Genomic DNA, 26,661 nt, shown 5'->3' on the forward strand with positions numbered 1-26,661 from the left:
TTTGGGATTGAGCTGAAAAAGTAGAAGATGTGGCAACATTTGAGGTTGAGCACTGGGTAACCTCTGCTGTCCAAAACCTTGGGGGTTTTATAAGACTCATTTTAAATACTCATAAACGACCAGATACAGTTTAGTGCCACTAAGGATGTGATTATTATAATCTAACACCAGCTACTGTCTGTGCCCGTACCTGTTAATGATTGAATGTTTCTGGGTAAGACTGTACTTGGGCACGTTATTTCTTACAATGATGAGTAGCAATTTTACCATGGTTTTTCTTAAAACATTTCATTTTCAGTGAGTCTGTCCTGTATTTTTAAATTATTTGCTTAATACTGTGAAAACCTTTTTAAAAACAAACAACCCAACAGTTAACTAACTTCGAGTTGTTATATTAACCAAGTAAATTAAAATAGCCAATAAATCTTTACATAAATACATTTAGGAGTGATCAGATACCCCAAATGGCAGAAGATTCTTGTTCCAGTTGTCACAGCTCCAGTCCAGGCACCTTCTCTGGTGTCATAATGTTGCATCGTGTAAGTTTAACACACTTTGTGTAGGTGAAGCTTTGCATAATCCTCAGGAAGAGAAACCTGGAGACTGTGGAAGCATTTCAGCGGTGGCTGTGGAAGAACAGAAACCACAGTCGCGTTGTGTTTAGCTTAACTTTAAGTGCTTGGTAAACGGTGTCAGAAGCGAGGGGACCTCAGGTAAGGAAAATTAGAAGAAAACAAATGTTGACAACTGCAAAGGCCACAGTGTAAGCGTTCTGTGTAGGAAAAGAAATGCGTTAAAGCTTTAATCAAAACCCTTTCTAATAATACAATCCTTTTACAGTTTGTGTGAGGACAGGAGCCAAAAGATGCTTTAAATCCTGGGGCAGGTTTCCCCTCACGCTGGAGGTTGGAATTCGGGCCCCTTCCACCCCGCTCCAGTCTCTGATTCCATAGATCTACCCCCAGTTGCGTATTCCCAGGACACACCGAACCCGTGCGGGGCTTCGCGCCCCGTTAGCGGTTCATGGCCCAGCAACCCGCCCGGGAGGAGCTGCTGCTCCCTCGCGGCTTTGACCCTTGCGGAGGCCGGAGCAGCCGCGGTGCGATGCCCGGGATTCCCCTTCAGGAATACAGCTGCTGGAGGTGACCGAGCGGCCGCTCCGGGGCGGCCACAGCGGGGCTGCTGCGGAGGGAGCGCGGACCCCGCGGCCGCGTCCCGGCCGGATCCAGCGGGAACGCTCCGGTTTTCCCGGGACAGGCCCAGACCCGCGCGAACCGCCAGAGGCGTCCTCCCGCTCCCGGGGCCGGTAGCTGCGCTCTATCACCGCCTCTCTATGGTATCCGTGGCTGGAAAGCGCCGGGCGGAGGCGGTGCAGCGAGTAGACGCTCTAGCCTCCGCCTCCGGGGCTCTATGCTGAGGGAACTCTATGGTGGGGATTTCTAGGCGAGGCCTTCGCGGGGACTCTATGGTCGCAGCCCGCCCACCGCGAGCGTCCCGCGCGGGCCCGCCGTGTTTACGATGCCGCCGGCGCCGGTTTCCTGAGGCGGGGACGGGCGCGGCGGCGGCGGCTCCTCTCCCCACGCGCGGCCACCGGCGGGGCCCGGCGGGACTCTGAGGTAAGAGCGGGCGCCGCCGAGGCGCGGGCGGGCAGGGGAGGCCGCCCCCTCCCCCTCGGCCCGCCCGCCCCTTTGCCCCCCGCCCCCGCCGGGCCCCGCCGCCCCCCGCGCCTACGGCAGGCCCGGCCAGGCCGCGCCGCTCCCTTCAGCGCCCGCCGCAGCCCGCTCTCCGCCGGGCCGCGAGGGAACGGCCGAGTCCCGCCACAGGCCGGGGCCCGCCTCGCCCCTTCCCGCCGGCGGCCGCTGCGGGGGAGGGAGCTGCCGCCCCGCCTCGCCCCAGCCCGGTGCGCCGGATCCGAGGCCCCCGCCCCGAGGCCTGGGGCTGCTCGCCCCGCTCCGCCCCGGCTGCCCCGTTCCCCCCGAGCCTCGGGGATGGGTCGGCGCCGCGGAGGAGCCTCTGGGACCGCGGGGGTTCGGGGGACGGCAGGGGGTGACCGGCCCGGCGCGGAGCTGTCAGACGCGGTGTTCGGTGAAGGGCAGCGGAGGTCTCCTGGTCACAGACCTTCGAGACCGAGCGGTGCAGAACGGAGCGGCTCGCTCTCGGTCCCGTAACAGATAATGGTTATCTCTTACCATTAATTTTAACCGAGGACCGTTGCCGTGAGCCACCTCTTCCGACACTCAAAGCGGCGAATATCGGGTTGATTCAAGGCTATTAGATGCAAACTGTTTGCAAATGATCCCACTGATATTTTCCTTTCAGGGATACCAAGATCCCTTATGTCAATGTATTACATACTGGTTTAGGCTTCTATTTCTGAAGCTGCTCGTCACAGGAACACTCACTAAGCTTCATTGCACTGTAGAAGGCTGGGCCGGGGGGTGAGTGGAAGGAAAGCCGTATGGAAAGTGCTCCTAAAGTTTTAAGGAGCGAATGAGATCCAAAACACTAACTGGGTACATTGGCTCAGGTGTCCACACTTGCTTTCTGGCATGAACTGGTAGGACGTGCTGTCTTTTGCCTCTGTCTTTCACCAATTCCTGGAAGAAAATGGAGTTCTGTCAGGCTTCCAGATGGAGAAACTTTCCCCAAGTGTCTTAATTGCAAAATTAAGCAAATAAATAGGATTTTAACTGCTGTAGCTGGTGGAGAAAGCTGATTCTGAGACATGAAAGAAGCCAGTTTCCCCAGCTTACTTGAGTATAATTTCCCCAAATGTTTTAAATCGCTTTCTGTAATTTGTACGTGTCAGAGTTTGACTTTTAGCATTTAAGAATAAAATTCTGTGTCCAGTATTCTTTGATTTCTGACTTGATAAAGTCATGAAAAAAAACCCAGAACCCCAAAGTTCAGTTGCCTCTTACAGTATTTCAGCACTGAAGCACCATTGAAGCCTTTCCTCTGCTAGATTTAAAAGGGCAAAACAGGACTTTGGGTCTGCCTTTGGTGCTCTCACACTACAGCTCACTTCTCTTTACCTTAATGTACAGCTTTTATATCCCATAAGCTTATTCTTTGCCTCCTGAATATGCTTTGAAGCTTCACCTGAGGCTGGGAGTCTGTGATTTTTTGTCATTTTATGTGCATTTGACTAGAGACAATCACTGTCACAGATAATCTGTGACAGAAACACACGAGTCAGGACAGGCGAGCAGGGGCTTCATGTTTGTGAATGTCTTCTTTTTAAATGGATCTTCCTCAGCCATTTAGGTTTGTCTTTAGCAGTCCTTGAGTGGTGGTTCAAACTGAGGAACGTGGTATTAGGAGGGTGTATATGAACTTAAACTTGCCTACAGTGAAATGCGACGTTCCTGTTTCTACTTAAAAGGAAGATATGTTTGAAGCTCAAATGTTTCAAGTTTCTTTGGCTGGAGAGAGGCGATTCTCAGAGTCCTTCACACCACAGTTCCGAATGCTGCTCTTGCAGAATCCTTTCATTTCAGTTGAGCTACTTTGGAGATGCAGCTGTGAGGAGGCATTATTGATTTTATTCTGAAAAGCACCTCCTTACCTATCCGATCATTAAGTGGTTTTCGTACAGATTGGAACCATAGTTATTCCCTGGCTAATAAATCATCGGATGCTGCGTTTATGAATTCCCTCCTGCCTGTGCTCTGTGACATGGAAAACTCTTCCTTCACCCCAAAACTATGCAGCTGGTTTCAGCTAAACGTATGTTCTGTCGTTGGAAGTAGTTTTAACGGCATATAATGATGAAACCCCAATACACTTCCATCTTTGGTACTTCTTTTCTAAGCCTGAGAACTTGCAGGTTGAAGTTTTTAACTGGAACTGTCTGGTGGAGGGTAATCACTGTTCCAGGTGTTCACAGGCATCCATTCCAATGGGAAATCCGTGGTTTTCCGGGTAAACAGGTTGTTTTAACAGGGTAGAGGCATGTTGAGTCTTCTTGTGTGACAGTCACACAAGGGCGAAGCGTGCCCTGCACCTCCTTTACTCGCTGGAGGATGAGATGCAGTTGTCATTTACACCTTGTTGCAATCACTTGCTAAACCTTCTTAATGCTTAACACCTTATTAATACTGTTTCACTGAATTGATAGATGTTGGGTTAATATTTAGCCAAATATTACAGAGGAGGCAAAGATGAAGTAAACTTGAACATCATATTTATCATGGGAAATGCTTTACCTTTTATTCCTGTAAGGAGGACTTCACACCTCTGAGAGAAAGAGCAGCAAAAACCTTTGTGCTTTCCCCCGGTTTGTTTATTTTGGGTGGTTTCATATCTGTTGGTTTCATTGTTTCTTGCAGTCTGTTTTGCTGGTGTTTCGAGTCTTTCCTGGGGCAAGAAGGCAGAGCAAAACAGTAAAAGAGAGAGGGGAAGACAGTGTGTGGTTTAGCACTACAGAAATGAATTCGGTATTTCTGTAGCACTGGAAACTTATGTTAATTTTTGCTGTTGACTGGATTTCAGTTTGACAGTGCCCTGTTTACTTGTGACACTTGCCAGGTCACCCTTTGCAGGGATACAAAAGGTAGATTTTCCTTTATAAAAAGCTAAACCAGCTTAGAGGGGATACAGAGTTGTGTCTCTTCTTCATGCTTGTGGTTAATTCTGCTCTTTATTTTTTCTAGCTTCAATATACTTAAATGACAGGCTGAGAGAGCTGGGCTGGGGCAGCCTGGAGAAGAGAAGGCTCCTGAAGGGGAGACCTTAGAGCAGCTCCAGTGCCTAAAGGGGCTCCAGGAAAGCTGGAGAGGGGCTTTGGACAAGGGATGGAGGGACAGGACAAGGGGAATGGCTTTAACCTGCCAGAGGGGAGATTGAGATGAGCTCTGGGGCAGAAGCTCTGCCCTGTGAGGGTGGTGAGGCGCTGGCACAGGGTGCCCAGAGAAGCTGTGGCTGCCCCATCCCTGGCAGTGTTCAAGGCCAGGTTGGACACAGGGGCTTGGAGCAACCTGCTCTAGTGGAAGGTGTCCCTGCCCGGGGCAGGGCTTGGAGCTGGAGGAGCTTTAAGGTCCCTTTAACCCAAACCAGTCTGGGATTCTGTGGAATTACTTTAGATCTCCATTTGCTTTCCTTAACAAATGAATGAACAAATAAGAAGCCCAGACAGATTTTCTGATGTTCAGGTGAGCTCTGGAGCAGCTGAAAAAAGCAACTGCTGGAATTGCATCGCTCCACTCCCGCATGGAGCCGGGTGTCAGGCGGGATCCTCATCTCTGATTCACGCTCCTGACCATGCCGAGGGGAATGTGCTGTTGCATTAGCACCAGCAGCAATGTGATAATCTTAGCCAAAGCAGTCGGGATAGTTTTGGTTAAGCTGAAGGATTCCAGAAGCTGGGAACAGCTGAAGCACTGCCTGGCTCCTGTGAGCTTTTATTCCAGAGTGAAACCTTCGTTTTGCTGCTTCAGGTTAAACTGTGGACAAGCTGGTGTATGTTTATGGACATAAGTATGTTGGGAAGCTGTATCATATGCTGGAGAACGTTTGTTCCATGCCATAAGGGATACGGTTTCATGTGTCACCCAAACATCAGTTTTCCCTCCACAAAGTTCTGTTTTAGTAACTGACTGGAGTGGGGCTCCTCAGATGAGTAAGGATTGCAAGAACAAAATTCGGGTCTTAGTGTACATTGACTTTTTACCCTCTGAGTCGACGTCAGGCTGCAAGAGCTGTGGTTTATCTCAGTAGGGAAAAATCAATGACTCACATTTCCACAGAAAGAAATGTAATTTCCAGTCTCATAGCAACTGTCCTTTCAACAGTTTCAAACCTTCTGTGACAAAATGTTTAACACTCACCGATCATCTTTTAATGCTCTAGGCTGGTCCACCCACTCACCCAGCCCAAAGCATGCGTTTTACATCCCTAAATCCCCCAATATTGGAGGGGGGATGTTGCCAAGATGTTGAACAGTTAAATATAAAGTCTTCGAAATGACAGAAGTGTTACTGACTGGATTGCATGGAGACAGAGTGACTTCTGCAGGGTTTAAAATTCAAACCTGTGTTCTCTCTACTTTGATTTGAATCCCTGGTTTGGGTTTGCACACCTTCAGATGTTTTTAAATAGGTTTGGCTGGTAGCTTGGATAAAATATTTTGGAGAACTCTTTTTCTTAGAGCAAGGTAGTCTTTAGTAGCAATGCTTTATCTTGGTTTTCTTCCTAAACCTCATGACTCGATTTTATTTTTAGGAAGAAAACAGGAAATTCAGTCAATACATGTGACAGCAGATGTCTGCACCGGTGCTGACAGAGGGTTGGATGCAGGTGGTGGTCAGGGGTTTGTGCTGCTCTGAGGCCTTGGCAAGTCCATGGAAAGGACCCACCGTGTCCTTCCCCTCGTGCTCCCAGGAGAAGGCACGAAATGCTCTGGGTGTCACAGGGGAAGTGACAAAAAATGCCGTCACTAACAGTGACATAGAAGGACAAAGAACTAATTAAAAATGTCCAAATATGACTAAAAGCTTTATGCACTGAGAGTCTATAAAGCATCAGTGGAAGTTGGGCACTGATCTGTTGTTCGGATTTCTCATGAACTTAATTTAACTCCTTGCTTTTCTTGCAGTTGATTATGGAAGAGGTGCACAAGAGCAGCAGTAACAGTTCAGTGTCGCCTTCACAAACATCAGCTGTACAAGGTACAACACTACAGGCAGCTCAGCTCTCTCATATTGCTCAACAGGTAAAGCCTGGGCCAAATCTCAGCAAACATTTGAGGTAGTTAAGAGCCATTTTTTATGTACTACAAACTATAGTGATTCTTGACTTCTAGAAACACACAGAGAAGAAAGAACAAAAGAAAGTTGGGAAAAATGGATTTGTTTGTTGATGGATGACACAAAATGAATAAAATGGCTTGTATTCAAAAGGCCAAAATGAATTGTGCTTGTACAAAATGAATTGTACATCCTTTGAAATCATTGTTGACCCAACATAGGGGAGCTGCTCAGTAATGAATCGAGGATCTGATCTTCATTTCTTTCTGAAAAAGTATTTATAGCTCCTTTTGTAGTAATGGCAATCCTGGGTGCTCAGCACCATGGAAACACTTGGATTTTAGCCCAACATGAATATATTTAATGTAATAAATCATATGAAGTTGGAAATTTGACATAAAAGTAACATCACTTTCAAAGCTTTAACCTGAATTCCTCATGATTCTGGTTTCTGCATCTGAAAGAGCATCTCTGTCCAGGCACAGTCTGCTCCTAGCCCTGAAAAACACTTTGCAGCTCATCCACTGGTCACCCTGTGGAGGCAATCTGGATTTTGATGCAAAATTTAGATACCTGCCTGAGGCAAAGACAGGATAGAAGACCAGCAAACATCCTGTTGTTTGCTTAAAGGCTGTTTTTCTGCTCTGTTTTTATATAAGGATGCCAATGTGAAACTTAATCTTGCAGTGTATGGTACAAAAGTAATCTTAAATGGAAAGTTAGCTGTGTGAGTTTTAATGATCCCTTCCTCTTCTCATATATTCCAGATTAATAAAAGTAGTGAAGACATTTGGTGAGGAAAAGGGTTGTTTATTTATGTATCGACATGTATTAACTTGAATCGGTTTTTAAGTGCAAAGTTCAACATCAGAAATGCAAATCTGCTGGAATGTAAGAAGCATTTTCTATAGGGGTAGCAGTAACGTTTAACTTTTTGCCAGTTAAACCTAGATCTCAGACACAACATTTATTGAAATTGATAGTTTTAAAACATGAAAGAACAGATGCTGTTGTTTTCATTTGGAAAATCTGCTCTTTGTTCTTTCTTATCCAGAGCCTGCGCACCTTATCTCCTCCAGTTGCCTTTTATCTTCCTTTAGTTACAGCCCTTGTGCCTTGAACTTTCTAAGTAGATGGGTCAGCTTTTGCTATACTTCACTCTTGTGATTTCTTCCGTGTGAAATCTTTGAACCATGGCCTCATACTGCTCCCTTTAAACAAATAAATCCAAGAACACCAAATATGTGCATTATTCAGGCTACCTTCTGCATCACTGTAGTGTTGTTAGTCTGACCTGTCCTAAGCCCTTAGTTTTGTGGGTCATTTCACCTCCATTTAGATTTTAGTGCCCTGAACTCCCATTAACTTTAGTGAGAATTAAGGCTACTTACTAGGGACTTTTACTCCTGCTTATCCAAGTTGTGGTTCATTTAGAACTGCACATATTTAAGTTGCAGCATTTTAATCATCTACACATAATGCTGCATATTTGATTTCCTCCCTAAGGCAAACATGTAACTGTTTCAACCTTTTTTGTATGCAGTACGTATCTCAGAAATATGCATCTTTAAAGGATATCTTTATGACTTAATTAGACTTGAAGAGAGCTTCTGCTAATGCATGTTCTCCACTGGTTTTCCTACATGTATATACACTTCGTGAATCCTGTGGAACAAACGCTTGTGTTAATGATTCTTTGCTTTGTTGTAGATGTCTCTAAGAGGTCCTGCGCCCCTGACAGTTGTTCAGCTTCCTGGAGAGCAAGTCCAGGTCCAGGGAGTCATTCAAACAGCTCAGTCCTCTTCTGTAATCCACTCACCTCAGGTGCAAACAGTGCAGGTAACTACAGAATGTCTGTTAAATAACCGAGAATCCTGTTTTATGTAGATGAAAAGACTTGTAAAGGCTTGTCTGCCTTGGCTGGCTCTGCCACAGTGAAGCCTGGCTGGCTCTACTGTAAGAGACAGTGAGTAGGCAAGTGACAGAATTTAGGGGATATGTTGTTCTTAATGATCTGTTTAGGCCTGAAATTATTTGTGATGCTAAAATTGCCTTTGGAGTTGAAATGAAACTATTTGACATTGCCTCCCTTCATAAAAAACCCCCAAAACAAATCCGCAACTCTGTAGTTGGTGCTCTTAACAGACATGCAACCAGTGTGTTTTAATACCCAGATAAGGAGAGTGTGGAATAACCCAGTGAATTAAAACATATGTTTGGAAAAGGGAGACCTGAATGATGGTGGATGAGCTGTTGATTGCTCACCTCCTGTATGCTGTAACTCCCTTTCTGTGGTACTTAAGATTCTGCTTGTGTCTCTTGCTCATTTGCCATGTGATTTTTGTACAAGCCACTTCAGAGAGGTGCCTTGGAGAGTTCACAGTCGAGTCTGTTACTACTTCATTCAGTTCTTGGCTGCAGAGAGCCCTCAGGGCAGCACAGCATTGGAGTTAAACTGCAGTAACTGCACTGCTCAGCCAAATGTCTGCAAGAGCTGTGCTAAAAGGCATTAATTTGTCACTGATCCTTTTGTACTGTGCTTATCTCTTCGTACAACATTAAAGCGATAAACCATGAAAAGTAAACCTGTAATGCATTTTCAGCTGTCATTGTTCCTGTAACATCAGAGCATGGAAAAGAAACCACATTCCACTTTGCTGAGAACAGGCAAACGTCTAGTTTAGTAGGTTGTGGTTCCTTGAGTCTCCATTCACACCCCTCCTATCACTGTGTTCTAGTTGCAGGGTCCCTACTGACTGAATTCTTTCCCTTTTTTCCCCTGTAATTTATGAACACTTTGACCTTGTTGCTCAAAGGTGGAAAAAAAAGTAAGAGGCGAAGAGCTTTTTTGAAATGCTGAGAGGAGGTTGCTCTTGTCTCTGTAGCAGCAGCTGAGAATTGCTTTTCCCAGAGCTCTATGCATTCTTCTTGACTTTTTGTTGCTGACACACAGATAAGTACAAATAAATGTTTTGTTGGCTTGTATTTAATAAGGAGCATCAGAATAAAAAAAACCTCTTGCCAGCTGGCTGGGGACACAGCGGAATAAAGAGAACATGATAGATAACACTTTGCACTTTTACTCCCTGATATGCTGCTGCCTTAAATATTTTTTGCAGTTGACTCTTACATTCTGACCAACAAAATACACTGCTCGTCTGTCTACATAAGAGAGTTCAAGTATTTTATATGCTTGTCTCTGTACATAAATGCTGTTCTTTCCCGCCAGCTCCTCAGACAAATTGATGAGTGGGAGTGACTCACCTATTCAGACCACATCAGCTGATAAGATAGTTCGGCTTGTATGATGTTTATGGAAATAAGAAACCATTTCTATTTCTTCACTCTGCTGGTTTAAACATTCTGGATTGATTAATCCCACAGTTTGATCCACCTAAACCAGCTACTTTCAAATAGTGGACATTTTGCAGCTTTTAATGTGATAAATAGTTTGGGAGAATTTCTTGAGCTTGCTTTTTTGGGGGGAGGAGAGGGGATTTGTTTCATTAGGACCTTACCAATATAACAATCTTTGCTAATTGCTAGAAATAGTAGATAACACTGAAACTAGAAATCCCCCTTTTTTAGTTTCTTTTTGTGATTAGCTGCAGTTGTGTAGTTTTCAAGCAGCTTTAGCTCATATACAAGTACAACGTGTAACCTCATGTGGGGATTTCAGCTGCACTATACCAGATAACCACATGGAATGTGGTTTTTTTAGGTATCTTCTTTGTCTGAGAGTGAAGATTCTCAGGATTCATCAGATAGCATAGGCTCTTCACAGAAAGCTCGAGGCATCTTAGCTCGTCGTCCCTCTTACCGGTAAGTACTACGGGTAATAGATTTTGTACTTTTATTTGAAACCAAAATAGCAACTTCTTTCAATAGCTTCATATATTCTGTCAACCCCAAAGTTGTTGTTTTTCTCCTGAAACATGCACTGGATCTGTTGCATGCAGTAAACGTTTGGGGAATGCTATGTTAGCTATCGTTTGCTATGACGTAACTTTGACTTTACTAACTGGAGATCGGCTTCAACATGATGTGCTGTAGGGAAAATTGTTCATCAGCTGTAATTTTACTCTGTTGTATCATTTTACTGAATCAAGGTGTAGTCAAATGCCACCTCCTAGCTTGGCAAATAATAAAATTGGCAGAAACTTAACACAAAGCTTAATGTTTCTTACAATAAATGTCTAAAAATCTTAAAAGACACTGTATGAACCTACCTGATGCTCCTGTCTGCGATTACCAATCCTGCTTCTGCCACTGCTTTTCAGTTTTTGAATGTTTTATTTGCTCTTCTTAGTACTTTCTGATGGTTTAATCTCCTGTTGAACTATGTATCAAGACAAATAAGTTCGGAGGGATTTGATTATTTTGCATGCAGTCAAAAATGGTGGGGAAGAGAGCAATTCTGAATCCTCAGGATAAGAAAACAGGAGCTGTAAGCAGAGCTTCTGAGGGAGAGCTGTTTAGCCCTGCAGGTTTGGGATCAGGAGTTCTCAGTTCTGCTTTTCTCTTCATGTAACTGCCACTAAATCACTATTTGGCCTGGGGTAAGACACATAAAATTCACGCTTCCCTTGGTGGCTTTTTTAAAGAGAGATGTGTCTGTTTTCATAGGGACTTGTTACACAGGACATGGGTTGTGTGGGAAGCTGTGCAAGAGCTACATTAAATGCAGGAAAAAGTAAAGTTACTGGGTAAAGAGCAGAAGATCAAGTTTTTAAACTTCTCCATAGTAATCTACCCTTTTTAGTTTATTCTGACACCAGACAGAGCAAACTGGGTTTAATTGGATACACAAAGCCTATTCTTGAAAGGATTAAAGATCAAGTTGTAAATCAGAAAACAATCTCTCAATAGGCCAGTTATATATCCCTGGAAAAGGTTTATGGTGGAAACTCTGATGCAGCTTTTCCTCCAGTGCCATGATGCAGCTGCAATGCTGGTTTTCAGCACCCAGCTTTCTGGAGGTGACTGAAATCTGCTGTAAATGGTGCAGGTTTGTAACTGTGCAGTATTTTTTTCCTAGTTTTAGAAGTGACAAACTCTTCTCTTTAACAGGAAAATTTTGAAGGATCTTTCTTCTGAAGATACACGTGACAGAAAAGGAGATGAGGAGAGTCCTGGTGTCTCTACTGTTACATCTATGTCCGTTCCCACACCCATCTACCAGACAAGCACTGGACAGTACAGTAAGTTACACAAAATATGTGCCTAACTGGACACATTTTATTCAGCTTGCTTCAAAATACAGATTCTCTTTTTGTTATATATTTGACTAAGATGAAACTCAAAAGGTTTGGTTATTTATCTAACAGTCAGTAACGTTAGTGCTGTTAATGGAAACAGACTGGTATCTGAAGGCTCCAGATAAACTCAGTGCTTTATCTTAATTTTTGCACATTAAGATATTCAGAGGATGTTGTTACGAAATAAATGGCAGTGTTCTAGTGTTAGGTTTAGTCCAAAACCTAAGATAAGTGAAGATACCGTTATATATGTCATAAGGCCACACCAGATGCTGTTCCTGTGCTATCAATGAGGTAGCAATTTGTTCCTTTGATCTTATCACCAAGCAGCAGCCGGCTCTGGCAACTCGAGCACCTCCTCTCCATCCGTGCTCTCTGAGCTGGATGCTCATCCAGTTCCGACCCCCTGCCACGGGCAGGGACACCTTCCACTAGAGCAGGTTGCTCCAAGCCCCTGTGTCCAACCTGGCCTTGAACACTGCCAGGGATGGGGCAGCCACAGCTTCTCTGGGCACCCTGTGCCAGCGCCTCAGCACCCTCACAGGGAAGAACTGCCTGAGAGCTCATCTCCATCTCCCCTCTGGCAGGTTAAAGCCACTTCCCCCTTGTCCTGTTGCTACATGTCCTTGTAAAAAGTCCCTCTCCAGCTTTCTTGTAGGCCCCCTTGACCGTTTGAAGGTCTCCTCTGAGCCTTCTCTTCTCGAGGCTGACCTGCCTTTCTCTGTGTTTCACGCTGTACAAAGATTGTTGAGCATGTTCCTTTTCCTTTAAGTTGCCATTGCTGCCAATGGCTTGCAGCTGGCCAGCCCAGGCGCCGATGGTGTGCAGGGTCTGCAGACACTGACGATGGCCAATGCTGGTGGTGCTCAGCCTGGAACAACGATACTGCAGTACGCACAGACATCAGATGGTCAACAGATCCTTGTACCCAGCAACCAGGTGGTAGTGCAGAGTGAGTACAGCTTCTGGAAGCGGTGGGATGTAGCGAGCGCTCACGCCAGTCTGACACTGCCACATTTTGATGTCTTGTGCTGTTATCACAACAGCTGCCTCAGGAGACATGCAGACCTACCAGATCCGCACCACCCCAACCACCACCTCCCTTCCCCAGACTGTGGTGATGACATCTCCTGTCACTCTGACATCACAGACAAGTAAGACGGATGATCCACAGTTGAAACGAGAGATACGGCTGATGAAGAACAGGTACGGAATTGCACATGGGCTGCTGTGGTTTGTTATTTAATGTGCTGAAATGCATCTTCAAAGGACAAACGGTGTGTCTGGCAAACTAACTTTACTGATTGTGCCATCACTGAAAATTGGGAAAAGGTGAATTTTCCACTGAAAAGTAGGAGATTCAGACCAAAACATGCACGTGTTTTGTCTTACACAGCTTGGAGAAAACAAATTGGGTTTTCCCCACAGATTGGCTGCCACGTGTGGTACCGATTTCATGCTCTCTACCTATCCTCATGCACTTTTCATGTGCTCATGCTGTTCACGATGGCACCGCCAGCTCCCTCTTCTCATAGTGGTCAGAATCGTAACACGCAGAAAGTAGAAACATCTCAAATATAAAGTCAGCAATTCCTTCTGCTTGTGTGTTCCAGAGAAGCTGCTCGAGAATGCCGTAGAAAGAAGAAAGAGTATGTTAAATGCCTGGAAAATCGAGTTGCGGTCCTGGAAAACCAGAACAAAACTCTAATTGAAGAGTTAAAAACTTTGAAAGATCTTTACTGTCATAAAAGCGTGTAAGAAAAGAAGGTAAAACTTTGGACTGTTTAAATTTCAGAGGAGAATTTTTTTTTATACTGAATTTTTTAAACTAGATGAAAGGTCAAAAAATGAAACTTTTCTACCTAGATTTCACAACTTAAAGACTCTATAGATTTTATTTACAACATGTTGGTGACAAAGTACAAAAAAAGGAAACAAGAAAACCTCACCAAAATTCCTGCTGGCACAACTGGAAACTTTCTAAAGTCAAGATTGCATCAACAGTAAAGGACAGTCAGGTTTTACAAGGCAGGTGATTAGAATTTCTTCACATACCTCTTGTAACAGAGGCAATATTTGGTTACAGTTAAAACGTGGATGACGTGGAATCCTTGCCATAGTTGACATTCTTAGTAACATTTGTAACCAGTATATGTTTTGATTTCTTACTCTTTTTTTTTTTTTTCAATTCTTACTTTTTCTTTCAGTTCTTTGTATGTAAATATTTTGGGTTTAACCTGTAAGTTGTTCTTTACAGGTGCAGATGCTAAAAAGAAGCTCATACTTTGCCAGACGTATAAATTATGTTTACTCTTTCTCAGCTGACAGTTTAAAAAGTTGGGGTTTTTCTTTTCAACGTTTGCTGTGTTTATCAAATTTGGGAAGGATCTGCAGAAAGCGGCGAGAGGCCGAGTCCTGACAGTGTCTGAGGCGCATGAACTAAGGGGTTGGCTTTCCTAAGAGAATTCAACACGTCCAGTTATTTTCTAGTACAGTGTGGTAGAACGAGTACTGGTGAAGAAAAGCTTCTGAAGAATGATTTCGCAACAGGTTGCTCTTAGTTGCTGGGCATGAGAAACATCTAGAATTGAGAAACAAACCGTGTGCTGCCTGTAAATACAACAGAACACGCGTTGCTTCTTCTGTCTGGAGGCTCTACTGTGCTTTGGAACATTGAAACCAAATAGAAGAAGAATGCTAAAACACAAAAATGGAAGATATATACCAAAGGGTTACTGAGGTTCTAATATATGGTTTATATGCTGAAAGTAGTGCAACATTTCCAGACTGATTTTGTAAGGTAGGTGATATTTTGCAAAGTAATGGTATCTTTGTAAGCAAATACTCTATTGAAAACAGGTAGATGGTTGGTATATTTTGTAGCTAAATTAGGATCTTTACAAATTCTGAAATTGAGTTTATATACGTATTTTGACAGTTTCTATATTTCATTTTAGTAAACAAATGAAATATTTTGTGAAGAAGCAGATTTTCAAGCATATATTTTTATGGATAGTACGAAATCAAATGAGATCCTCTTTGGTGTAGGAGATATTTGAATTAATTTTGTATGTCTGTAGGCAACTTGCAAAAAAAAAAACCATGGATCCTAGAGAATATTGGGAAAAAAAGAGAAAAAAAGAGATCAGGGCTTGTATTCCCACAGCTGCTGATATCTGCACATTCGATCTGGTCGCTATCAGAGATTCTAGTTTGTCTGATTTTAATCTGTTTCAGGTGGCAGTTAAATGTTTGACATGATCAGGAGTCTTTTGGGTGTGGAATCTCCATTCTTGGAGATACCCAAAAGCCGCCTGGACGAGGTCCTGGGCCGCCGGCTCGAGCGGGGGGTGGGAGCCAGTGACCTCCCGAGGTGCTGTCCCACCTCCACCCTCCTGTGATCCTGTGAAATAGAAACATGTGTATGCAGTGCTTATTGCATGAATAATAACTACACTATTTTCCATAGTTAGGATTGAATCCTGCTTCCAGTTATGTCAGTGGGAATTGCACTATGGACTATGCTATTCAAAAGGTGTTAGAGCTCCGTGTGTGTGTGTTGTGCTGGCTCCGAGCTGAATGAAATCAAGAGGTCTACTCACTCCCCAGCTGTCTACTGCTTCTCATACGGTCAGTCAGTATGTTTTATTTTACTCATCTTTGAATTAATGGACTTCTTAGCAAGCAGAGCTCTTTGCAGGTGGTATGAGGAAGACAGCATTCCACAATCATGGTGTTAGTGAGCTATAAAAATACCTTTTCCTCTGAAGTTTGTAACCATAGGATTGTTACGGACGTTTCCTTTAGGCCAAACTGGAGAATCCATTTCTGTTTGCGATCATGTCAAAAGAGAGCGCTTTCCTTGCACATCAGAAATAGTGAGCAGGGTGGAAATGTTTGTAGGCAACTGCTCCAAAGGAGGTGTTCGGTGCCTCCTGGTTCTGTTCGTGGGATTTCAGGAAGAATGAAGCCATGAAACGTGCTTGGCACCTCCGGGAATTGGACCTTCTCGCTCTGTCCCCCATCAGGTCTTTGTGCGCTACTTGGCGTATGTTGAAGAGGGTTTGACCTACAGTACTGCAACTAATTTGGGAACTCCTCTGTATGGGTTGTGATCCTCACTGTGTGCTGTTGTTCCTTTACCTTCTTTTGTAATACAGAATAACAAGAATAATTAAAAAAAAAGTTATCAAGTGTTAAGACTGTAACAAAATGGTGGCCCATTCTTTCTGTATTCAGCAAGTAAAACATGTCGTGCTGCCAGACATCATGTTAGTACATTTTTATCCTCTTCAAGTAAGTGTTTTGGAAAGAGCAGCTTATTTTTCATCATCGAAATATTAAACAGTAACATGAGTTTGCTCTTCGAGTCGTCACTTATCACGAAGTACTTACGTTGGATTTACTTCACAATCTAGATTGTAAGAGAGTAAAATCTGTATCCTGAGAGTAAGAGAGATAGAACCTACTACCGTTCTGCTGGTTATTTCCAAACAGAAGTACATTACATGCTTTATATGAATTGTAAATACTTGTTGAAACAATTAGATGGTTGCAAATTTTGACCTTGATAAATAAAGTCGCCAAAATCTACTCCTGATGTTCCTGATTGATTTTTCGTGAGCGTAGCACTGCAGCGGTTCTGAGCAAGTGTGCATGCACTGGGTGGCATCAGGTCTTTCAGTGGCCAAGAATATTTAGGCTATGGAACAGCACGCAGAGCTGGGTCATTCAGCAGTCACAATACTAAGTTACTTGTGCATACATTTTAGTAATCGCTAAAAATCATTAGTGGAGAAACCTTTTGTCTTCTTGCAGGTTTTTTTTCCCCTGTTTAGTTTTCAGCTGAGCCACCCTTAAACACAGTTCTGCTCTGCCAGCATTCACCCAGCAGAGGGGGTATCTGCTATCTACAAAATTCGTGGTAGTAATCACTAATACTTACGTTTTGATAGCTAGAAAAGCATAGAAAAAGGGTGAGAAAAAAGTCTTATCAGTTGGTTTGGTAACATTTCTAGATTCAATTTCATTATCAGGGTGAAGGCTGTTATCGTTCCTTCTACTGTTAGTATGGACATCAGAGGCAGGAAAAAACCCAGTAATACAAGTGCAAACGTAACTTGGAAACCAGTGTATGTCCTTTGGCTCTCAGGTTTATTCTGAAACAGGGGCTAGCTCTCTTCTCAAAGGTTTAACAGGCAGACCAAACCTCTACAGTGATGACACAGTGGTTTGTCCCTTTAGAGACTCCACACAAGTACTGTGGGTATCACGCTCAGAAGGATGGTGACTGTAACGCTTATGGGGTTCACAGCCTTGTTATTCAACTGAAGTTCAGATTTTATCCATCTTCTGTATTGAGATAAACGGACATAGATCCCAGGAAATCGTGGTCGGCCACAGCCAACTCCAAAGCTAGCAATCCCCATGAGGTAGTATCTGTTGGTAGGGGGGTGATAGCACGCCAAAGGTCCACCGCTGTCTCCCTGTAAATAAATAATAAAGCCCACTAGTAAAGATATTTCCTTCCAGGAAACAATGTAGAATAAAGTCAGTAATACATCCACTTTTTTAATCAGCTAAGTTAACTGGACAGCAATAACGACAGTAATACATGGACAGTACAATGCAGACAAGATTTGGTGATGCCGGGTGACGCCACCGTAACTAGAAGACCACACCTGCATTAGTTTCAGTATCTTTAACTGAAGTTTGGTTGGTTTTCTTCCTCCACCTTTTCCTTCCAAGGCTTTTCTCCCTAAACATGTTGTTTAAGTATGTTTGTGTTCTTTATCTTTTTACTTTGTTATCTATCACTGAATTCTTTGTGGTTTTGAGATGTGTGTCATCTTAGGAATCACCATCTCATGCTTTTATCTCTGATGCTTCTTTTGCACTTTGACATGTTTTCTGCTTCATATTTGTGCCATTTTAATTAATTATGCTACAAATGCTGGTCATCACCATGCCCCTGAGACTCTGGCGTGGGGGTTTCCATCGTGACAGGTTGGGCACAATGTTCATTCTTACCTGACAGGTATCGGTGCCTCCCCATCGAGAGCCAGCACAGATCACGTTGTCGTTAACCAGCCCTCCGTAGGCATCAGAACTGTTACAGACATTAGAAGGAATGATTTCCACTTGTGCTTCTTGTAACACAGCTGAAATTTTACCTTAAATGGAAGACAGCATGTAGAAAGGTAAAATATTCATGCTGTTGTGGGTAGCAATTCTTACTGTGCTTTTAGCTAGTAAGAATTTACTAGCTAGCAAATTCGAGCTAGTAGAATTCAGCACTTAGCTAGCATTTAGCTAGCTTAAGCACATTTCTGTGTGTGTTTAGATGTGTAACATAGAGATTGTGCCTGCTTCTAACAGATAGAAACTTCAGTAGGTTAAAGATTTGCAGACTTAAGATTTGATGCAGTTTTTGCAATTCTTACTCGGAAGAAACATGAGTGCTGACAGCTCTGCTCACTAGCCTTGCTCAGAGGCTTCAGAGTTGTTGCTTTTCAATAAAAAAGCTCTTTCTAGCAGGCAGCACTAAGGAGCTGAACCATGAATCTGAAGTCCGGCTAGTTCCCTTTCCTTTTTTCATATTGTACTTGGAAGAAAGGCTAAGGAATATGTGCCTTTGGTAGATCTAATCTGCTCGAAATGGAAAACAACCCTGACAGCAGATACTCGACTGCAGAAGGATTTAGTGATGTTGTGTGGTAAGCCTATAACCCGAACAAATTCAGTTCTCTCTCAGTGAGCTTGAGACACTGGCCCCTGGTGTGAAATGTGTAGCTCAGAACCTGATCAACACCACAAAGCATGTCGATACCTTTTTCTGTTGTACGTCCCCAGCCAGTAATGAAGCATTGGGTTCCGTTGGTGGTGTGTGGGTAAAGGTGTGCAGAAGGTAAGCAGATGGGCTGAACGTAGATGCTGTAGCGTACCGCGGAATTGAGTTCAAACAAGGCAATATCATTTTCGAACGTGTCTCTCTTGAATTCTGGGTGCACAGTGATGCTTCTAATGTATCTTCTGGTTGTGTGTCCACTGTGTTTCCGAAGGTTATGCACACCCAAAACAGCCCTCCAGGTATATGGGTCCCTAGGGGAGAATTAATGTATTTTTTGCGATTAAGTTCAAGTAAATATATTTCTTGATGTCATTTAACTGATTAGTTTACTGTTGGCTTATGCACCTTCAGGAATATACACTGAAAATTCTGCAGTAAATATGATCTGGAACAAATGTGGCTAATCACCCTTCTTTGTAGTCTGAACACTCAGTTTGCCTGATGCTGGTTATGGCTGTTAAGGCAAATTCAGATTGATGATTTAAGCAGATGCTCAGGTTTTGCTTCCCACCCCATCTCAGCAGAGGCCACACAGGAGAGATTGTTTTGAAAAAGATAAAAACATGGATTTATTTTGCAGAAAGGAAGTAAGCTTATAGCCACAACGCTTATAAAGACCGCGCTTGTACCTAGATTTGGGAAATTCAATAACTAGAAGTTACAAATAATGAATATCAACTTAATATTAAATTTAGACATAGGGCCAGAGTCACTCACGCCTAATTTCTATTCAAGTATGTTGAAAAGAATCTTTACTAAGCGGGACTTGAACCTGGCCTGCGATGAGCAACATGCAGGCTACAAAATTCAGATTAACCTCCAAAATGCTCTAGAGTGTAAGATAAAAAATCTAAATTATAACCCATCTCTAAATTAATGTTTGCAAAAGTGCCTTAAAAGGAACAAGGAGCTGATCTAGCAAAGTCCTGATAATTTACACCATTTCCAACGTTCAGGTATTTATTTACAGTTCAGTTTCCCTCAGGTCATGGTTACGTCAACACAGGATGAACCTGCCTGAACTAGTGTGCAGATTATGCATCTGTGTTAAGGACTACACAAAAGACAACAGTGGTGAGAGCTGAAATGCAGCAAAACTGCTCCAACTACAATTAAAAGGCCTGTTCTGAGAAGTTATACCACATTGTCCAAAAAATAAAAGTGGTCAAGTGCCAAATGTCGGTTAAAGAGAAAAACATGGAAATAGTGTTAAAGCCAATCTCTAAATACTGCAACATTTTCCTTTTTGCAGGGAGCTTTATTAGTTTATGAAAAATCTACTAAGCAGAAAAATGAAGAGCGCCATGAAAAAAAGCCCCCAACTAACAAAAATGTCACATCGAAAGCCAAACAACCCTTCATTTGAAATACCGGAGTTGTCCTGGGCCAAGCCAGAAGTGCATATCTAAGACTTCTTGGTCTTGACTTATAAAAACATAACTTTGCATCCCCTGCTGGCTTGCAGCCGTCACCGCACAGGACCATTGCAGCGGAGGTGACAAACAGTCTTGGTCCTTGGAGGCACAACCAGTCCCTCATATGGGCACAGCATCGTTTAGCTTTGCACATTAGCTCTGCACTATGAGAGCTCAGAACACCTTCGATTTGCCTTTCATTCAGGTGATGCTTTGCTACACTACTACGTCCTCCTCAGAGTTAATAAAAAGAGGTGTCAACATGAACACATACTTCCTCCCTGTAACGCAGTGGCCAGCGGTAAGTACCGAATTCTTATTAACTAAAACTCCTCCACAAACGTGTGAGAATTGGCCGCCACCCGTGAACCTGGAGGCTCACCAACCACGGCCACGCTCCGACGGAGCATCATGTCCACCTATGATCCGGGATCCCGAGGTGCCTCCTGTGAGCGGCCGTTGTCCGCACTCTGCAAAGCAGAATTGAGGCAGTTACATCGTTCAAACTGAAAAACAGCTTTCAGTGCACTAACAGCATTTTAAGGGTTTGGTGGTGCTTTGGGTTTTTTTGTGGGTTTATTTGGTTGGTTGTGGCTGCTGTTTAATCTACAGTTACTTGCTGCAGCACTGTAGATGTTTGCAGCTGGAGCCCAGCTTCCGGGGATTCTGGGACTGTTTCCTTAGGTTGTATTAAATGCTTGTATTTCGATGGTTAGTCATGTATTGGCAACCTGGACTACTCGGGGCAAGATGTTCCTGCTCATGGCAAACCTGATCAAGTTGAAGATGTCCCTGTCCACTGCAGGGGGGTTGGACTAGATGAGCTCTGAAGGTCCCTTCCCACCCAAACCCTTCTAGGACTCTGTGATTTCTTGTGTATGTATTTATTGTGTACCCTGAGGGTAAGCAGGTTCCAGCCGCCGCTGCTTTATGAATTCACCTCTTGAGGTGCAAATGAGGCTTTTCCCGCGTGCCCGTGGGGAGCCACCACAGCCCCTCTCTCTTCCCCACCCTCTCAGCTCCTTCAACTGCCCGCCCCACACCCGCTGCTCCGCTGCAGCCGCGGTACCGTCCGGGCGCAGCCGCGGCATCGTCCGGTGCAGCCCCCGGTGCCATCAGCACGGGCACGGCACCGACCGTTAGCGGCAGCAGCAGCAGCACCAGGGCGGCCGCAGGCAGCTCCCGCCGCATCCTCTGTCGAGGGGCACAAAATGGAGGCGGGGCTGGCGCGGCACGCGGGGGCGCCAACAACGGTCGCTGTGGCGATGGTGCCGCTCAAAGAAACTTCCCGAGCGCGTATCATGGAACACGCAGCGTTCAAGGCGGCGGCGGCGGGAAGCGCTGGGGCCGGTTCCCGGGCAGGCAGCCGAGAGCCCGAGCGGCTTCGGAAACTTAGCCGGGCAGGCAGCGTGTGCGCTCTCCCTTCCCTCCCGGCCGGCTGCAGTAAATAAGTGCCTGTAGCTGGGCGGCCGCTCCGTGCCCAGGGTTTGCATTGGCTGCGCATTCACAGCCGCGGCTGTGAGGGAACAGCGGGAGAGGGGAGGCGGCTGAGCCCGCGGCCATGGCGCCTGGGTGCTTGCCAGCGTGGGGAGCACCTGAAGGAATCAGTTACCCAGAGTTAAGCAGCCGTAGGCAGGAGTTCCCTTAACGCTTTTCCTGCCGTGGCATTCTCCTGCTGTCTCCTCCTGGGAGGAGGGTCTGCTGGGTCTCCGTGGGCTGGGGTCTGGTGAGGCACAGGCAGCAGCGTGAGGGCTTCAAAGATGTTTGGAACTGACCCTCTCATTTGAGGCGTCAGTCGGAAAATGAATATAAAGTCCTTGTGTAACAAAAGAAGACTCTGTCTGAAACAATTAATACTGCCAATTTTGATATTATTAAGCAGGTGTTCTTTATTACAGCACCAGATTGAGAATCCTTGGACAAGGTGTGCCTGGTGGGGATCGCCCTTTATTCAAATAAAGTTTTAAACCTCACTCTGCCTCAGGAGCAACTCCATTAACAAAAAGAAGTTTTCCTGACAATCCTTCGCTGTGCTCCCTGAATGGGATGTTGGGATTAGCCTGTGCTGTGTTGATTCTAGGAAGTTCTGTGGGTGCAGAGGAGAAGGACTGGCAGGGCACTGAGTTACTTCACAGCATAGCCAATGATGTGAGGCTGAATGGGAGTCCAGGGAAGATTGATGCTGATGTGCTGTAGGTGCAGCTCTGAGAAGTTGGCCTCTTCAAGATTCTTCCATAGCTCCCTTGTTAGGCAGCATCCATCAAAGATGAGTTTCCAAGTCGGATAGCAGATCTGCTGCCAAAAATACTTCCAGCTGGAATGATCAGCGGCCACGTGCTCTAAGAAATAGAAAGCTCCTCCCTGGGGAAAACAAAGTCGCCTCAGTAGAAAATGTCGCCTTGTGCCAAACTGGCCTCCCTCAGTCCCACCTCCTCTCAAGTACAAACCAGCCTTACTCCCTCTTCTCCCAGCCCTTCCCTGCCCACTTTTTGCCTTTGCGGTGGTTAGTTGGGATAATGTAAGGAGGAAACCACAGAGATTCAAAATGCCTATTAAAAACACGTGGAGGATGTACTTTTTTGATCTCTTCTTTACTATAGCAATAGTTTGTTGTCTTTCTGGTTCAATTACAGTTGATAGCATGTGATTTTTTTTCGGAGGAAACTAAGGGAAATGTATAAATCCTACTCAAACTCACCAGTTTCTGAGAACCCAGAGGATGTCTGAAAATGCCTTTTTAAAGGCTGAAAGTCTATTGTAAATATACCCTGACAAAACAGCTTATTAAAAATCTTTAGCTTGGTTTGTATACTACAGGGAAATAAAGACATTTAATTAGACATGGAGGTAGATCACCCCACTTTTAAGAGACTAAGCAGTTTATTTAAAATGCAGACTTTCAGTCTTATTCAGAGAGCTTCCCCACCCCAAAATGTGGTATGTATGGGACACCACCACAGGAACCAGTTCTGCTTTAAATCATATACTATAATTACTGCAATTACTTACAAAATTAGCAGCAGTTCTAATTACCAGAACTTTCTTTTTAGGGTTTTACTTTTAAGACTAGGACAGGCTGACCAGTATGTGTTAGTGCTTTGTACCAGCTCAAAAACTGCATTTCTTCCCTTCCCCCCCCCACCTTTTCTCTTGGTGCAGTGCCTCTGTAATAGATGATAAAGGTAAATAAGACTTTTATTCAGCTACTCACTGGTCTGAGCACTCGCAGTGCTTCCTTCAGGGGTGCCGTTCACATTGTGCACAGAGCAGAGGACAAGGGTGCAGATGACAGCATCCAGGGAACCCACTGGGCACCTGGTGCAGGTCTTCTCCTGCCAGCTACGAGAGAACTGCTCGTAGGAAATGTGTTGGTTTCTTGTTCATGGCTTCTCAAAAGGCTTTTGCTGGAAGTTGGGGTTGAATGTCGGTGCAGGTGATTTTGCAGCCTGGTGGGTAGAACTGGAAGTTAGCACCGCAGCCGGTCCCGATCTCCAGCAGCTTCAGCTTCCTGAAGGGGCTTCCGAAGTCAGGGAGATTACGAAAATAGCTCCTGCTTTGGCTTCTTTGTTTTCCTCTCCTGAAGTGCAGTGTAACTTCTCTAAGAAGAAAGGAAAAAATACTTTCCTACAGAACGGCTCCATATGCCCAGAATGATAGTATGTAGATGGGCATGGGCAAGCAGTGTGAGGCAGGCACGGAGGAAGGGGGATGGTGGGCCTCTCTCATTTCCAGCGTGGGGCAGAGGATCCGTATGAGCAAAACTAGTTTTCAGTGGTTTAGAACCTTGAGATTCAGACGGAGCTGCATTCGTGTACTCGCTGTGTTCTTCTTGAAGTATATTCAGCTCCTTGGATTGGTGTGGTAGACTTTTCTCTGAAGCTGATTTAAAGCCTGGTCACAGGCGAGGAAGGGAAAAGCAGGACTGCATTCCAAACAGTTGCCGTAGCGTCCCGGCCCTCGTAGAAGAGGAACTGCCAGCCTTGTTGCATAAGAGAGATAAAGTGGCCAGTACAGCTTTGGACATAACCACTGGCAAAATGTATTAGGAAGCCCTAATTCGGTGTTCAGCCGTTTCAGGTTACAAGTCATATCTCTTTAAAGCAACCGTGTGTTGTTTTTAGTGAGCTGAAGGGAATTGAACTTCTGGACTTGCTGTAGGAGTTTGAATTAACATTTCAGTTCAAACACATTTGTTAAACTTTGTTTAAGAGTTAATTTAGCACCCCTTTGTAAGTAGCTGGATGAGCTAGTCAGCTGCTTGCTCTCTGCTCTCTCTGCAAAAGCAGTTTTCAGTCTTACTTTGTATGTGGGTATGGGCTCCTTTGCAGTGAATGAAACTTGCTTGTTTTTAGTTCTCTTCAGATCTTTGGATGGGAAAGCATGAACAGAGATAAAGCAATCTATTAACTCAGTAATCGCTGCCTACAGGATATGGCTTGGTCTTACAACTCCGTGAGCTGGAGTCACCAACTGTGCTAAATGCATTCTGTAAAACTTGGTCAGCTTTGCAGTCACTGGTGCTTTGTCAGAGGACTCGGTTGCAGTGGAGATTAGTGAAGATTAGCTACTAGCATTTAATTGCATTTAAATGCATTTAATAGCGTTTAATTGCTCTGCCCCAAGTGAGCCTAATATAGGGAAGGGAGGCCTTAAAGTCCCTAATAAAGGCTCTTCTACTGTGACCACGCTGGAGAAGTTTGTTCTCTGGTCAGTGGTAGGAGTGCCGTTGTCTGATGAGCTGCCTCCCCCCTCTAGTGGCAATAAAACAAATACAAAATCCAGGTACAGCGGCATGGTTATTCTCTTAAAAAGCCAGGAGTTTCATTAGAAGTGTCTCCTGGTTAACCAAGAGAAGGTGCTTGGCCACTGGTTAATCTTTTCTGTGACGGCTATTGTTTCTGTCTTCTTAGCGTTCTGATGTTTGGTTTCACATGAATAGTTACAGGGCTGGGAGGCTTCCCCTGGGGGGATCTATAGGGCCATGGGGCCATGTGGGGGGACAGGGAGGGATTCATAGCAGGGATCCATGGGGTTCTATAGGAGTTCTCTGTCTCTCAAAGCCAAAAAGGAAGCCTAGGGAAAGCTATGTATTCTCTTTGCTTTCTGCAATCAAACAAAATTCAGATAAAACAAGGCCTGTTGGAAAGCAAGATCCCGGCTTACAGTCTTACTGGTTGTGGAGTCCAGGTGGATCTTCTTGGAATGGGAGCCTGTGGTTTCTTGACAGCCCTTTGTGACACCCCACCTCATGGTCTGAGATCCCGGCTTTCTCCAGAGCTACATCCGTATTCCAGGATGCCTGAGAGCAGGCACCAGGGAGGCAGTACGCAGATGGAGTGTTAGGTGGGAAAGCCAGGAGCGAGAGCAATGCCGGTGGCACCGTTGCAGAGCTCTGTGTGTGTAGAAGATGCTCAGCACCAGCTTTCTGTCCTGGCTCCTTGGCTGTGGGAGCAGGGGCTGCACATTCGCCCTCTGTGAGCTGTGCTCCAGGACGCCCGAGAGCGGGCACCAGAGAGAAGAGGCAGTATGCGGGTGGAGTTTTAGGTGGCAAAGCGAGGGCGGATCGCCATGATGCGTCAGCCTCAGCACAGGCAGCCTGGCTGCTTCCGGGGCTCCACTAAGTGCCCTTTCAGTACTTTCCTGGAGCTAAACATGGTGGTTCTATGTCCTGGTATTTACTTCTGAGGTCCAAGAACACTGACCTCATACCATTGGCCACAGCCCATCAATCTAGGCTGTCCAGATCCCCCTGCAGAGCCTTCCTGTCCTTCAGCACATCAACACTCCCAGCCAACCTGGTGTCATCTGCAAATGTACTGAGGGTGCCCTCGAGCCCCTCATCCAGCTCATCAGTGAAGATATTGAACAACACTGGCCGTAACACCGAGCCCTGAGGGACACCACTAGTGACCGGTCGCCAACTAGATGTGATGCCATTTGCTACCACTCTTCAGGCTCGGCCATCCAGCCAGTTTCCAACCCAGCAAAGAATCCTCCTATCCAGGCCATGAGCAGCCACTTTCTCCAGGAGAATGCTGTGTCAAATGCTTTACTAAAGCCCAGATACACAACGTCCACAGCCTTTCCCTCATCAACCTTATCGCTGGATGAGATCAGGCTGGTCAAGCAGGACCTGCCCTTCATGAACCCATGCTAACTGGCCTGATCCCTCCGTTTTTCCGCACATGCTTTATGATCTTGCTTAGGATCATCTGCTCCATGACCTTTGCGGGCACTGGGCTCAGGGTGACAGACCTGTAGTTCCCAGGGTCTTCCTTCCTGCCCTGTTTATAGAGAGGCATCACATTGGCCAACCTCCAGTCCTTGGGGACCTGCCCACTAGACCAGGGCTGCTGACAGATGGAGAGTGGCTTAGCAAACTCCTCTGCCAT

The 26,661-nt window shown here is 45.0% G+C and overlaps 1 protein-coding gene and 1 pseudogene across 3 annotated transcripts; one reads left to right on the forward strand and one right to left on the reverse strand.

Annotated features, from left to right (window-relative positions):
• Positions 1-1,399: 1,399 nt before the first annotated feature.
• Positions 1,400-16,597, forward strand: LOC115618739 (cyclic AMP-dependent transcription factor ATF-1-like). Of its 3 annotated transcripts, none has more exons than XM_030510601.1 (8): positions 1,400-1,616; positions 6,596-6,712; positions 8,457-8,585; positions 10,468-10,568; positions 11,817-11,947; positions 12,777-12,956; positions 13,051-13,210; positions 13,618-16,597. In XM_030510601.1, exons 2-8 carry the CDS (start codon positions 6,602-6,604, stop codon positions 13,760-13,762), a joined length of 957 nt encoding a protein of 318 aa, XP_030366461.1. In that variant the 5' UTR covers positions 1,400-1,616; positions 6,596-6,601; the 3' UTR covers positions 13,763-16,597. The 3 variants fall into 3 exon arrangements, 2 of the variants coding, with proteins under 2 accessions (XP_030366461.1, XP_030366463.1); XR_003994844.1 differs by lacking the exon at positions 1,400-1,616 and having other exon boundaries at positions 13,618-15,634; positions 15,812-16,597; XM_030510603.1 differs by lacking the exon at positions 1,400-1,616 and having other exon boundaries at positions 6,583-6,668.
• A 5,522-nt stretch (positions 16,598-22,119) lies between these two features.
• Positions 22,120-26,661, reverse strand: LOC115618600 (annotated as a pseudogene).

This window comes from Strigops habroptila, chromosome 23 (assembly GCF_004027225.2).
Source record: "Strigops habroptila isolate Jane chromosome 23, bStrHab1.2.pri, whole genome shotgun sequence".
NCBI lineage: Eukaryota > Metazoa > Chordata > Aves > Psittaciformes > Psittacidae > Strigops > Strigops habroptila.